Source organism: Nycticebus coucang, chromosome 4 (genome assembly GCF_027406575.1).
Source record: "Nycticebus coucang isolate mNycCou1 chromosome 4, mNycCou1.pri, whole genome shotgun sequence".
Taxonomy (NCBI): Eukaryota; Metazoa; Chordata; class Mammalia; order Primates; family Lorisidae; genus Nycticebus; species Nycticebus coucang.
The window spans coordinates 31,313,520-31,328,900 of NC_069783.1; the positions used below are offsets into that span (position 1 = coordinate 31,313,520).

Genomic DNA, 15,381 nt, shown 5'->3' on the forward strand with positions numbered 1-15,381 from the left:
TTTAGTTATTAATAATATTTATTTCAATGGTTACTTAAGAACTTTTTCAGTTGAGGGTTTTAATAATTTAGACTTAATGTCTTTTAGACTTTTTCAGAGCTTTTGAGTGTAGTTACCTCATCCTTTGCAGATAGGATAGGCACCTGCTTTGGTAGCATATAGCTTTGAAGATTAAAAACAGAAGAGGCGTGCCACATGACGTTAGAGCCACCCCTTGGGCCTAGGGGGGGTTTCCAAAGACACTTTAGGAGCTTCTGACTTTTCTCCTCCAGAGTCTAAATTTTTATGTGCCTGGATCCATTTCTTTCTTTTTTTTTTTTTTTTTTATTAAATCATAGCTATGTACATTAATGCGATCATGGGGCAACATACACTGGTTTTATAGACTGTTTGACACATTTTCATCACACTGGTTAACATAGCCTTCTTGGCATTTTCTTAGTTATTGTGTTAAGACATTTATATTCTACATTTACTAAGATTCACATGTACCTTTATAAGATGCTCCGTAGGTGTAATCCCACCAGTAACCCTCCCTCCACCCAACTTCCCCCTCCCTCCCTCTCCCCCTTTCCCATATTCTTAGGTTATAACTAGGTTATAGCTTTCATATGAAAGCCATAAATTAGTTTCATAGTAGGGCTGAGTACATTGGATACTTTTTCTTCCATTCTTGAGATACTTTACTAAGAAGAATATGTTCCATCTCCATCCATGTAAACATGAAAGAGGTAAAGTCTCCATCTTTTTTTAAGGCTGCATAGTAGTCCATGGTGTACATATACCAGATCTGCCATTCAATCCATCATTTCTTTAGATCTGTTAAGAGGCCATTGGCTCTTTACTCCTACGTCAGTTATGGTTGTTTGGTGATAGTAGCCCATGTTTAGAGCAGGATTTATCAACATTGGTACTATTGATCTTAGGGCCAGATACTTTTTTTAGAGTGGCTGTCCTGTGCAATACTAGATATTTAGTAGTCCTGGCTTCTAGCCACAGGTGCCAATTAGCCGTCTCCAAGTCTTGACACTTAAAAATGTTTCCAGACATTGCCAGATGCCCCTGAGGGGCACATCCACCCCCTGGTTAAGAACCACTGGTAGAGGAAAATGGGTTTCAAAATGACTTGGCTGTGTTGACCATGCTTATTAATTACCACTACTATCAATGCTGCGTTCTTTTATGTGTTTTCTCTTGAATATGTACCTTCTTCCCTTTTAACTTTCCAGTTCCCTTTGTCTCTTTCATTTAAGTCTACGACAGCCTTTTGATCTGTCTGTCTCCTATGTTTATAATTTCGGAGTAATCTTTTCTTTCCTCCCGTTCTCATGGCTTGTGCTCGTTTGTTTCATTTTCCTTTTGCTGTGTTTATCCTGGCTGATTCAGCCCTCCTTCCTCTCCCACTGGCAGTCTGTGCGTGCCGACCTCTGTGCGTGCTCTGCTCTGTGTGTGCAGACCTTGTGCGTCCTCTGTGCGTGCCGACCTCTGTGAGTGCTGTCCTCTGTGCGTGCCGTGCTCTCTGCGTGCCGACCTCTGTGCGTACCGTGCTCTGTGCGTGCCGACCTCTCTGCGTGCCGTCCTCTGTGCGTGCCGATCTCTGTGCGTGCCGTCCTCTGTGCGTGCTGTCCTCTGTGCGTGCCGATCTCTGTGCGTGCTGTCCTCTGTGCGTGCCGATCTCTGTGCGTGCCGTCCTCTGTGCGTGCTGACCTCTCTGCGTGCCGTGTTCTGAGTGCCGTCCTCTGTGCGTGCCGTGCTCTCTGCGTGCCGACCTCTGTGCGTGCCGTGCTCTCTGCGTGCCGTCCTCTGTGCGTGCCGACCTTTCTGCGTGCCGTGCTCTGTGCCTGCCGTCCTCTGTGCGTGCCGACCTCTGTGCGTGCTGACCTCTCTGCGTGCCGTGTTCTGAGTGCCGTCCTCTGTGCGTGCCGTGCTCTCTGCGTGCCGACCTCTGTGCGTGCCGTGCTCTCTGCGTGCCGTCCTCTGTGCGTGCCGACCTTTCTGCGTGCCGTGCTCTGTGCCTGCCGTCCTCTGTGCGTGCCGACCTCTGTGCGTGCTGACCTCTCTGCGTGCCGTGTTCTGAGTGCCGTCCTCTGTGCGTGCCGTGCTCTCTGCGTGCCGACCTCTGTGCGTGCCGTGCTCTCTGCGTGCCGTCCTCTGTGCGTGCCGACCTTTCTGCGTGCCGTGCTCTGTGCCTGCCGTCCTCTGTGCGTGCCGACCTCTCTGCGTGATGTGCTCTGTGCCTGCAGATCTCTGTGTGTGCCGTTCTCTGGTGTGCTCAGCAGCAGTCTTTTATGTCCTGGTTCTTGTTTGATCTGACAGGTAATTCCTACGAACGGGGTCACTGACTACAGACACAGGTCTCCCTTTACGTGTGTGTATTACGCTGCCGTGTGGCAGGACCGGTTGCTTTTTCCTTGTTCCCTGTGTGCACATTGTCCTTGAGGACCGTCTGTGGGAAGAAGTTTCTCCATCAAGCCATAGCTGGCATTTTCCACGTACTCTGGTGTCTGTCCTGCGTGTTTGTCGAGGAACATTCACTCATGCCCCTCAACTGCAAGGCAGGTGACGTGTGGGCGATTGCTTGAATGTTATAGAGGAGAACGGGCCCTGAGAGCCTCAAGGTGCCTTCTTCCTGCATTCCTGTTTCCTCTTCTGCTTCTTCTGACTCATGTTTGTAAACCCTAGGAGAACTCTCAACATGGGGGAAAGGGTTAGATTGAGTTGAATCAGCCTTCTGTGAGAAACTTTTTCTATAGCCTGTTGGGGGTTCCCTTCTGTGAGGTCCTAAACCATTCTCTTAAGTGGAAATAGCCTCGTGTTTTGCCAGATCCTCCCACCCTCTCCTTAGTTCAAATAATGGATTTAGTAGAAATATGGAAAAGTTTAGTCTGTCCTTATGCCAAAATTGCCACTAGGAAGGCAGCAGTGTAAATAGCATGTGACTAATTTTTTTTTTTTTTTTTAAGGAAAGCAGTTTTTTGCAGTTGTTTCTCCCTGTGCTTACAAAGACTCAAATCTGTGGATTTGAATCTTCACGTGGTCAGCTCTACCCAGCCTCTGGGCTGTTCTTTCTTCTGTCTGTCACTAGTGTCTCCCACATCAAGTATCTAACCATGCATGGTCACATTTCTCCTCCTACTGTTCCTAACACCACACTGTTGATGTTGCCAGGGACCTGCTACCAACCCTTTTTGAATATCCCTTCTTTTCTGCAGCAGTTCGTGGGTGACCCTCTCTTGCTTCTTCTTGGAAACTTTCTTCCACTTATTTCTGAACTGACATTATTCTTTCTTTTCTCCTGTATTTTCTCCATGCTCCCACCATTCAGTGTGAAGATCCATCAAGCTGTGTGGTTCTATGTACATTTTTTTCCTGAAACATTTTTCCCTTTGAAGAGGATGAAGCCTCTTTAGAAGATCACCACTCCTAAACTCAGGGGCTTTCCTTGACTTGTCCTAGAGATCCCAGCCACATTTTTGTCTCAGTATAATTATCTTCCATAGACTGGCATGCCCTTCTCACTGCCATGACTCTTTGCATTTACTTTCCCCCTTAACATTGAACCAAAAATACCCTTCCAGTCCACCTGTCTTGAGACCCTCCAGTATTTGAGACTCCTTTCCCTGTGTCCCCCGCCCTTTGCTTGTTGAATCCTCAAGTCCTGTTAGTTCTTCCGGTAGTAATTCCATGGAGCCTCTTCTTGATTTAGTCACTTTAAATGTTGTCTAAAAACTTTTTGCTGTAATAAGTGAATGTTTAGCATATTCACTTTGCCCCTTGTCCCCCAGCCTTCCTCCCAAAGTCATTATAGGCATACCTCGAAGATAGGGTTTGCTTCCAGACCACTGGAATGAAGCAAATGTCACAATAAAGTCACATGAAGCTTTGGGTTTCATAGTGCATATAAAAGTTTTGTTGACACTGTACTTTATTAAGGGTACAATAGCATTGTGTCTAAAAAAAGCACTCTATATACCTTAACTGCAAAATACTTTATTGCTAAAAAATTCTAATGATCATTTGAGCCTTTGATGAGTTACCATCTTTTTGCTGGTGGAGCATTTTTTTTCATTGTTCATGGCTGCTGACTGATCCGGCGGTGGTTGCTGAAGGTTAGGGTGGTTGCTTCTTAGAATAAGACAACACAAGTTTGCTATATCAGTTAACTCTACCTGTCATGAAAGATTTCTATGTAGTATTCAATGGTGTTTGGTAGTCTTTGACACGTGGTAGAACTTATTTCAGAATTGTTGTCAATCCTCTAAAACTTTGCTTTAGTTTATGTAACATTCTAAATGCTTTGTTGTCATTTCACAGTGTTCAAAGTTCAATCTACTCCCCCCAGTAAAGGGGAGTAGATTCCCTCTCAAGAAACCACTTTCTTTGCCCATCTGATAGAGGCAACCCTTCATCCAATTCAGGTTTGATCCATCAGAGCTCTAAGTGACCAGGTGCATTGTCACTGAGCAGTAATATTTTAATATTTTTTCTGAGTAGTAGGTCATAGCTGTGGGCTTAAAACATTTAGTAACCCGGACTATAAACAGATGTGTGGTCCTCAGGCTTCATTGTTTCCTATTTAGATCCTAAGCAGAGTAGATTTAGCCTAACTCTTAAGGGCCTAGGTTTTTTTGTATGGTAAGTGAACATTGGCTTCAATTTAAAGTCACCCAACTTCACTAGCCCCTAAGAAAAGAGCCTATTTGATGTTGGAACCCAGATCTTGATTTCTCTTCTGTAGCTATGAAAGACCTAGATGACATCTTCTTCTGATAAGAGGCTATTTTGTCTACCTGGAAGATGTGTTGGTTAGTGTGGCCACCTTCATCAGGTCTTAGCTGGGTCTTCTGGATGACTTGCTTCAGCTTCTCCATCAGCACCTGCTGCTTCACCCTGCCCTGATATGTTATGGAGATGGCTTCTTTCCTTAAACCTCATGAACTAACCTCTGCTAGCTTCAGTCTTTTCTTCTTCAACTTCTTCACCTCTCTCAGCCTTCATAGAATTAAAGGGCATTAGGGCCTTGCACAGAAGTAGGATTTTGTTTAAGGGAATGTTGAGGCCAGTTTGATCATCTATCCGGATTTTGCTTTCTCATCATTCCTGTGTTCCCTGGAGTGGTGCTGTTAATTTCCTTCAAGAACTTTTTCTTTGCATTCACCACTTGGCTGTTTGGTACAAAAGGCCTAGGTTTTGGCTTGTCTTGGCTCTTGCCATGCCTTCCTCACTAAGCTTAATCATTTTAAACTTTGAGTTGAAGTGAGAGATGCTGTGACTCTTCCTTTCACTAGAACACTTGAAGACCGTTGTGGAGTTATTAATTGGCCTAACTTCAGTACTGTTGTGTCTCAGGGAGTAGGGAGGCCTGAGGAGAGGGAGACCTGAGGAATGGCTCATCAGTGTAGTAGTCAGAACACATACAACATTTATCGTTTTCTATCTTACACGGGTGTGGTTCATGGTGCCCTCCTCACCCCAAATTGAAATAGTAACAACAAAGATCACTGATCACAGATCATTATAAGAGATATGATAATAATCTGAAAGTGTGAAATACTGTGGTGATTATTAAAATATGACACAGGCACAAAGTGAGCTCATATTGTTGGGAGATGTGTTCATAGACTTGCTTTTAGGCCAGGTTGCCACAAACCTTTAATATTTTAAAAATGCAATATCTGTGAAATGTGATAAAGGGATGTACGATAAAATGAGAGGTACTTGTATTGTTTTTTTTTTTTTTTCTTTTAAAGAGGCAGCCTTTTACTCTGTTGCCCAGGCTGGATTACAATTGTATGAGAATAGTTCAGTGTAACTTCAAACTCCTGGACTTAAGCAGTCCTCCAGCCTCAGCCTCCCAAGGAGGTAGGACTATAGGTGTGAACCACTGTGCTTGGCTACTTTTTAAAGTTGTTGCCCAGACTGGTATCAAACTCCTGGCCTGTGTGGGAGACATAACCACAAGATGAACTCTACCCAACAAAAAATGAAATATTTTGACCTGGTTCCTTATACCTTCACATTAACCTGAAATAAATTTACTTAAAGGTTAAAATTTACTATAAATGAAAAGAAATATTTTAAACCACTAGTGTGGTTGTACTGTTGTGTAATAGCCAAATATCTGCATTTATATCTTTATTTCTTTTCTATCTATATCTTTATTTCTTCCATGTAATTTTAAGTGAATCTTTAGGGGAAAGGGAGAGAAATAGCTGCCCCCCCCAAAGCATTTTGAACCAGAAGTTCTACATTTTTATTTATAATCTAATTTTCTCTTCAGTTTAGTTCCTCATCTTTTAAAAAATTACAAGTACATTGCTATGACTAATCTCATATTCACTAATCTCATATTCTGGGAAAAGGAGGAAGTGAGGAGGAAATCCTGTTTAACAAAGGTAGAGAGAGTTTTCCTGAACTACTTGGGGTAAAAGAGAGGGAAGGAAAAAGTTAAGGAGGATGGATATTTGTGAGGCTGAGAGGTGGCCAAAGTGGAAATAACTGTGAATGATGAAATTAGAGAAAATGGTAGATACCAACCATGAAGGAGAAAGTTAGGAAGAGTCGACTGGTGATTCCACTTGGTAAGGATTTGTGGGGTGAGTGGGACAGTTTCCTCTGCTAGCCCAGCGGGTGTGCTATTCACAGCTCTGCTTCTGTCCCTGGGGCTGTGAGGTAGAGCTCAGCCTGACATCAGATATCTGGCCCTGGGATAGGGTGGGGGGAAGGTAGAGGAATTGGGGGGACTTCTGTGGAGCTCCATATTTGCAATATGTTTGTGACCTGGGGAATACTTATGCAATAGTGGGACCTAAGTAATTTCCTTAGTAGCTGAGGGTTGTTACTCAAGTTCCAGACCTGGTACTTTGTGGTCTTACTTTTTATTACCTTTCCGTTATGAGTCGAGGGAAAAAGGACCCGTGCAAACATAGGCTTTCAGCTCAATTCTTGCTGTTCCCTGCTTCTTTGATTTAGAAGGGAGAGAAGAAAGGACCTTAACTAGAAGGCAGATCCCACATTACCACCTTTCTGGTGGTGGTCAGGGCAGGAATTTGTTGCAGCAGCCCACTGTCTAGTGGAATGCTAGGATTTCTGTTTCTGAACAGGAGCTAGTCAGTGTGTCTCTCAGTGGGTCACACCAGCGTCGTGACAGCGTCGTGACAGCATGCCTGGAGAACAAGTGACTTTTGGGTTGAGAAGGAGGATTGACAGAAGAGAACTGTGGTTCTTACCAGTCACCGCCAGATGTGTCCAGCTGCCTCACTTTTTTTCTCTCTCCCAACCAAATATAAAGTTCAGAACAACACTTACATCATCAAAACAAAAGTGTTTACAATGTTAAGCCTTAAGCTTTTAGTAATTCAGTTATTTGGTGACAAAGGGAGTGTCCCCGTATGGTATGGTGTTTTGGAAAATCCAGTCCCAAGAAGAATTTTCCAGGCTTTCCTGGGACTGCAGGGTTTAACATGGTAGCTCTAGATCACTGGCTGGTTGAGAGGGAAAGCCCTCTAATCCCAGTCTCTTCTGCGGGTTTTCTTTCTTTCTCATGAATGCCTTGTCCCACTGAATAATTCATTCATCAGCCCCAACTGGAATGAGTTCAGTAGAATGAGTCTACTCAACATTCTTTTACTGCTTCTGGGGAGACGTTGTTTGATAGCCTGACGATTTACTTTTTGAGCTGACCTGCCATGGGGTGGGTATGATTTCTTTCCCTTGTCCTTTGTTTAGTTAGTCCTTTGCTAGGGTTAGTCTTTTGGATCATATTGCACTAGAGAGCAAGTTTCCTTCCAAAGGCTTAGTTTGCTGCTACAATGTATTATTCTAACAATTTCAGTAGCAATTTTGCATATTCTGGAACTAGCGGGTACATCTTCTTTATACTTTTCATTACTTATTAGTCTTAGGTAATGATTTCATTTCTCTCTCTCAGGGAATAATTGAGTCTGGGCAATGGCTTGTTATTTTAAAGTATGCATTACATGCAGAGGAAGGGAGCTGTCACAGAAAATAAAGGGTTGGGCCAGGGGTGTGAAAATACGGTAACAATGTACAGAAGTCCCCAGAGGTATCAACTCAGGAAAAGATAATGAGATTATACTTAGTTATTATTCTTGTTATTCCTAGGAACTGGTAATTACTATAAACCATTTAACTCTGATAGTACAATATATATCATTATGAGATATAGCATAAAAAATTGTTTCCCTAAGGCATCATCATGATTTGTTTAAAAAGGGAATTAAAATTATTTTATTTTTTTATTAAAGTTTTTGTGTGTTCATATTGTTAGAAGTATTTTGTTTTTCCTCAGTCCTGTGTGACAGAGATTCCATGTTACAGATTAGGAAACTGATGCTTAAGGAGGTTGACCAAGTAACCTTCTGGTGTTAGGCAGAATTGGAAGGTGCCACTACCATACAGGCTCTAGCTGTGTTTTTTTTTTTTTTTTTTTGAGACAGTCTCACTACGTTGCCCTAGGTAAAGTGTCATGGCATAGTAGCTCAAACTCTTAGGCTTAAGTTATCCTCTTGCCCCAATCTCCAGATAACCTGGGACTACAGGCACCTGCCACTACACCTGGCTGGTTTTTCTATTTTTAGTAGAGATGGGGTCTTGCTCTTGCTCTTGCTTAGGCTGGTCTTGAACTACTGATCTCAAGCAATCCACCCACCTACCTTGGCTTCTCACAGTGCTAGGATTATAGGCATGAGCCACCACGTGTGGCTCTAATTTTTATAGTTGATTTTGCTTAGCTGATCCAACTGGGAATTTCTTGCATAATCCCCTTCCCATACTCTCTTCCATATTTCTCCCTTCCCCTTTCCAGAGTTGCTGCCCACTTACTTATATGTGTACCTGTTCGTGTATATATCTTTGTCTTTTTCTTAAATATAAATGCTGTATGTTTTGCACGAAGGCATATGGTCACTGTACTCTGACTCCTCTGATAAAATTCACTTCTGATGACCTTTTTATTGCTATGCTTCTTGTCTAGACAGGCAGAGTCCCTTTTATGTTGGCGTTTTCCAAAATGGTCAGCTAAGGTATTTGACAGGAAGCATAAGCCTTGTGTATAATTAATGCTCCTTTCTAAATTTGGTGAATTTCTTGTTCTTTCCTTTTCAGTTGCCCTTTAAAAGTCCATGATTTATTTCCTAATCTTTGCTTTGTTTTTTTTTTTTCAGAGTGACACCTCTTTCCTCACAGAATGTGAGGATTCATCGTGGCCAGACCCAGGAATATGTGCTCAAGCCCAAGTACTTGCCAGCCCAGAAGGTGATTGCAGGAGAGCAGTCCACTGAAGGTTCATTCCCCTTAAGATACCGGCAGGATCAAGTTGCAGCACCTTTCCAGCGTGAGTATAGTCCTTTCGATCATTTTCCCAAGTTACAGTGTCATAGTTTGAAAACATTGTTTAGTTTATATGGCTTTAATGTGTCACAGTAGATAAAATTCAAGAGTCATGAAAAAACCCACAGTGCTTCCTAAAACAGCCAGACAGAAGATGTTCAGCAGGGTTTCCTTATTCCAAGGCAAGGCAGTTTTCCTGGATTTGGGAAATAAATCCGAAATGACCTGTCCATAGCTCTGTTTCTGCAGCATGGTTCCCTTTCTAAGACGTATTTCCTCTCATTCCAGGCACAGTCATGCATTGGACATGTTTACATTGATAAAATATTTTCTTTGGTGAGCTTGCCAGGATTCATTCCTTGTGCAGTGACTGAAATGTGTGGCCTGACTCTGCACTTCACCTCCTATGGATGTTTTTCCGTTATAAGGTCCACTGACTTTTCCGTCTATCAAGGTGATGGCGTGGCAGATGGGACTCTGACTTTGTAAAGCACTATTGTATCAGTGGCCAGCTTGGTTAATATCTCGCTATGTGGGAAGCCCAAGAACAAGCCCTGGCTCAAAGGGCGGGGAATGTGATGATTTGTGGTTTAGGTATTACAGAGTGTCTGCTGGCAGCATCTGGAGAAAACGTTCTGGAGTGAGGCGCAGACCATCCGAAGGCGAGAGCTAGACACACACTCCCGCTCCAGCCGCTTCCTCCCTGGCCCCATGTTGACTGATTGCCCGCAACATAAGTAGAAAGAGAAGGCGGCAGTGAGGTGGGAAGGGGCTGTCTTTCATCAGCAGGCATAGCATGAAGGTCTGAGATGGAGATTTTACTACTGTTTGACGCTTGAAATCTGTATCTGTTGTTAATGTGATTCCTCAGGCCCACCTCCCAGTTTTTGATTATTCTTCCCTCAGAATTGGTCATTTAACAAAAAGAGTATCAGATGCCAGCTTGTACATCAGCTTTTCATCTTTGGAGAGAGTTCTGCAGACTGACCGGTGGCTGGACCCCAGAACAATAGTTGGGATGGCTTATTGGGAGGACAAAGAAAGCTTGCCCTTAGGGCCTTCGGAAGCCCTGAAGGTCAGATCACCTCCTTGCCTTTAGGCAAGATCTCTTCCAAGTCACCCACAGAAAAATAGATATATCTAACTTACTTTTAAAGATCCTTTAAGTACTTAATAGTTTCTCTTATGTGACTATCCTGTGAATATATAATACTTTTCTAATCTGAATTTTAAAAATTAAAGGTACTTTTTATTTCCTTTGGGATTTTATTTAGATGATTTTTTTAAAGAAGCTCTCCAAAATTAGAGTGTTATAGGAAGAGAGTTTTTATAAGTTTATGATCATGCTGATAAAGAGAAGATTTCTGAATTATGCAGTGGTGTCGGGAAAAGATGATTTGAGAAGCGCTCATGTGAAGACCAGACTGTTCCTTAGTGATGATTTGTTACGTGTATGTGTATGTGTTTTAAGTTCTCAAACCTTGGTTGAACTGTGATGTCGAAGATGAAATTATATTTTATAATTATAATTATCTGTATCATTCATAACCTTCCCACTTATCCTGTTTAAATGTATTTTCTGCATAGTGGGGGTGGGGTAGCAAAGGAATGTAGACTAACACATTATCACACTGATGGAGTTTTCTGCTCAAGCCCCCACAAAAGATGGCTCTTAATCCAAAAGAGGCCCAAAAATTTACTGAAAGGGGCACGTAGGAAGGACAGGAAGGGACATGTGACTATTTTTGCTGAGGACAGAGCTCTGCTGAGAACTGGAGGGCTAATAGGAAAGTTTTAAAAGAGGTAATTTGGCAGGACTATTAAGAATACTGAAATAGCAAAATCGAGTAAGAACCACAATAGGAAGATTAAAACTAGAAAGTAGGTATACATCGGGAGGGGCCTAAAAATGTTCTGTCTCCACGCACTCCCGCTCTGCTCTTGGTAGAAGAGGAGGCTCCAGGGAAATCTTATGTGGAACAGAAAGGACGGAAAAATTAATAAGGGTGGTCTGAGGAAAAGCAGAAATTTTTAGTATCTTGGTTTTCATCTTTACAGAAGAGATCACATACAAACAGATTAAATTCTCATTGTGCTGCAAAATTTGAAGGTTAAACCGGAGCTGATAATTCTGACTCTTAGAAAAGGAGGAGATAACAAGATTACTTGGGCATGATCTATCTTGGGGTGAATTTGATTGCCGTGGCACACACCAATCCTCTCCTGCTACTTTTAAGCAGCTACTTGGACTAGAAGGAACATTTAGATTGGGGAAGAACAAGTGTCATTTGCTGTCTTTAAATGGGATAAAATAAAAAGGTGGCTTACAGTAATGTAATTACCAGTTGGTAGGGTTAATATTGTTGTCTTGTAAGTAGCAATAGTAATGCATACCTAGATGTCTTAAGTGCTGTGTAACTTAATAGCTCATCAAGGAGGAGATAGCAGTCTGCAGACCCAAGTGCGTAAGAATTTGCTATTGACACCTGGTGAGAGAAGAAAGCATTAGTCAGAAGAGGAAGGAACGGGATGAGGATGGAGGTGATGGATTTATAATAGTAAAGTGAAATAGGTTAATGTGTCAAGTGCAGCACTCCCCACATAAAACAACTTGGATAGAAGGAAACAAACCATCAGATTGCTAGTCAGGTGCTCTCTTCTGTGATGAACAAATAACTCTATTGCAGTTTCCCTGAGCTGTGCTACATAACTCAGAGTCCCTACCCCAGGCACATGTAGTCCTGGCCCAGTTTTGAGTCTGTGTGTTTAGCAGCCTTCAGAGGCCTTTTCTAGGTAACTTGACATCCTGGGTTGGTTTTCTGGTCACTGCTAAAGGATAACCTCTGGCGATAAATTAATAGCTTGGTATTCTGCTCTATTCATTAGTCTTAAAAGAATTTAATTTGAATGAGTATCATCTAGAGCAGAGGTCAGAACATTTTTCTCAAAGGACCTGATAATAAATATTTTAGGCTTTGTGAGCCGATAGATAAATTAAGGATATTTTGTATATAATATTAGTTAAATTGTCATATTCCAAGCACCAATCAATCATGCCCCAAATTTAGAACTTTTAGTAGGGTGGAAGACAGTCAGTCTTTCTTTCTTTCTTTCTTTTTTTTTTTTTTCAGAGACAGAGTCTCACTTTATCACCCTTGGTAGAGTGCCATGACATCACAGTTCACAGCAACCTCCAACTCCTGGGTTTAGGTGATTCTCTTGCCTCAGCCTCCCCAGTAGCTGGGACTACAGGCGCCTGCCACAATGCCTGTATTTTTTTTGTTGTTGTTGCAGTTTGGCTGGGGCTGGGTTTGAACCTACCACCATCAGTATATGGGGCCGGCGCCCTGCTCACTGAACCACAGGTGCTGCCCAGGACATTCAGTCTCTAGATGGGCCCAGGAGCCAAACCCAGCCAGCGACTCAATTTTTTTACAATTGCAAGAGTAAATTTTTGAGTAGGGTTACACTTTAAATAGTTGTGTAAGCATATATATATATATATTTATATAATATATAAAGATATTTATTTTATATATAAATATTTACATTTAATATATCATATAAATATATAAAATATCCTTAGATATTTATTTTATGTATAAATATGTATATAAAATATATTAATATATGATATGAATATTTATATGTAAAATATCCTTATATATTAATATATAACTTAATTATATACTAATATAACTTATTATATATTAATATATAATGTAAATATTTATATATATACAATATCCTTATATATTACATAAAAAATATATATATGCTTACACAGCTACTTAAAGTGTAGCTACTTAAAAATGTGAAAATCAGTCTTATCTTGCTATTGTAAAAAAATTATGTGGCTGGCTGGGTTTGGCTCCTGGGCCCATCTAGAGACTGACTGTCTCTCACTCTACTGAAAAGTTCTAGATTTGGGGCATGATTGGTGCCTGGAATATGACAATTGTAGTAAAAGCTGCCCAAGAGACTCTGCTGTAACCCACTGCTCTTCATTGTCAGTACCCCCATCAACCCCCCTCCACACCATGATAGTTCTCAGCTATACCTCTACTTAGTTTGCAGGCAGCCAGAAAAGCATGAACTACCTGGAAACTATTCTGTCAGATATGACCAGTTACTTTTAATGTTAGAGCAGCAGGCCACAGAGCATCTGGGAAAGTAATGGATGTTAGAAAGCATTTTATTAATACAGTAGAACCTCCATAGCTGACCACTTCCCTACATTGACCACCCCCTTAAGTTGACCTAATTTCCAAAGATCAGACATGCACCGTATGTGTGTGTCAATATAGTAGATCTAGTTCCTTATGTTGACCATGTCCATATGTTGACTGGTTTTTTTACACTCCCCCACCTTACAGAGGTTCTGCTGTAATGTCATAGAAATAACATTTTTGTTGAATGGTCCAGTATTGACCATGTCACTGTATGGTATAAAAATGTTACTTAAAAAATTAAATTTGGAGTTACCATATGGCCTAGCAAGTCCACGAAAATGGTTTACACAAAAACTTGTACAAATGTTCATAGCACCATTATTCATAATAGTCAAGAGAATGGGAACCCAGCTGTTCTTCAGCTGGTGAATGGATACACAAAATGAGATATATCCCTACAATGGAATATTACTCAGCTGTGAAAAGGAATAAGATACTGATACAATGTATCGTATCTGATCTTGGTGCAATGTGAGTGAACTTTGAAAACATGCTGAATAAGAGAATACAGACCACATGTTATACAACTCCATTTGTATAGAAAGGTCCAGAATAGGCAAATCCATAGAGAGAAAAGGTAAATTAGTGGTTGTCAGGAACTGGGGAAAGGCCAAAAGGGGAGTGGCTATTTATAGGTAAGAGGTTTCTTTGGGAGTACTGAAAATATTGTGGAATTAAATGGTTGTGATGGTTGCACAACATTGTGAATATACGAAAAATCAGCTAATACACATATCAGTGAATTCTATAGTATGTGAATTATTTTTCAGTTAACAATTACAAAAATATGTACAAGAAATTATTGCTGAATAGATAATTATAAAAGACTCAGTATCAGCTCCAAGAAGTTCTAAGCATGGCATACAGTGGAAGGTACCTTTGTTAGTGACTTGTAGGAAAAAATTCAATATGTGAAAATGAATTCTATTGTGCATAGTTGAGTGGTATTTTTAACCCAGAGGAAGAAAACCTGAAATAATATACATTTGAAAAAGATCATCTTATAAAAACGGCCAGTCAAGATTAGAATAGCACATACTCAGGAGCAAACCCAGGGAACTTACACATGTGGAGCCTAGTTAGGCACAGCCCACTAGGAAGAGACCTTGAGGGCAGTCAGTGTCCGCATCATATTATCTGCTGTTGCAGTGAAAATATTATGGGATGCCTGGTAATACTAAAGCCAAAAAATAATTTTTCTGTTACAGTCTATGGGGGAAGATGCTGAGGAACTTTCTATAAGATCGTAGAGTTACTTTTAAAGAGATCTTTTGGACGAACAGCAATATTCATGGAACTGAAATGGTTCCATCGACAACTGGTATTCAGACCACATGAAACGGAGTCCTAGATCTAAAAGAGTAGAGAATCTCCAGTGTAAATATTTGTGTCTTTTTTCCCATTTTCTACTTTATCACTTTAAAATTTGGAATGATTTAAGATTTGGAACCTTTCTAAATTGGATTTCTTCTTACTAATTCCAGTTGTCTTCCTATCAAAATTTAGATTTTAAATAGGTTACTTATCTTTCAACGTCATCTTCTGAAATTTTAGTCCCTTAAATTCAACAAAGCATACATTTTAAATTTCAGGAAAGGCAGATACTATGTTTTATGCACTAACTTCCAAAAGGTCATTTAAACAAATACAACCCAGGCTCTTTAAAAAATTGTCAGTTTATCTTCTGATGTGCTAAGATCAGGGAAGGAGAGGGGAGAAGTAGTGACTGGCATTCGCAAACACAGAGTACTGTTAGATTGCTGTGTGTGTGTGTGTGTAAAAGGAGGACCCTACTTTT

General features: G+C 41.1%; 1 protein-coding gene across 9 annotated transcripts in view; it reads left to right on the plus strand.

The window, feature by feature from the left end:
• LTBP1 (latent transforming growth factor beta binding protein 1) overlaps nt 1-15,381 on the plus strand; it is a 476,142-nt gene that overhangs the window by 155,198 nt on the left and 305,563 nt on the right. For all 9 annotated transcript variants that reach the window (XM_053588228.1, XM_053588226.1, XM_053588219.1 and 6 more), the window contains exon 4: nt 9,186-9,355. In XM_053588228.1, coding sequence (XP_053444203.1) covers nt 9,186-9,355 — 170 coding nt within the window. The remainder of the gene's footprint in view (nt 1-9,185; nt 9,356-15,381) is intronic.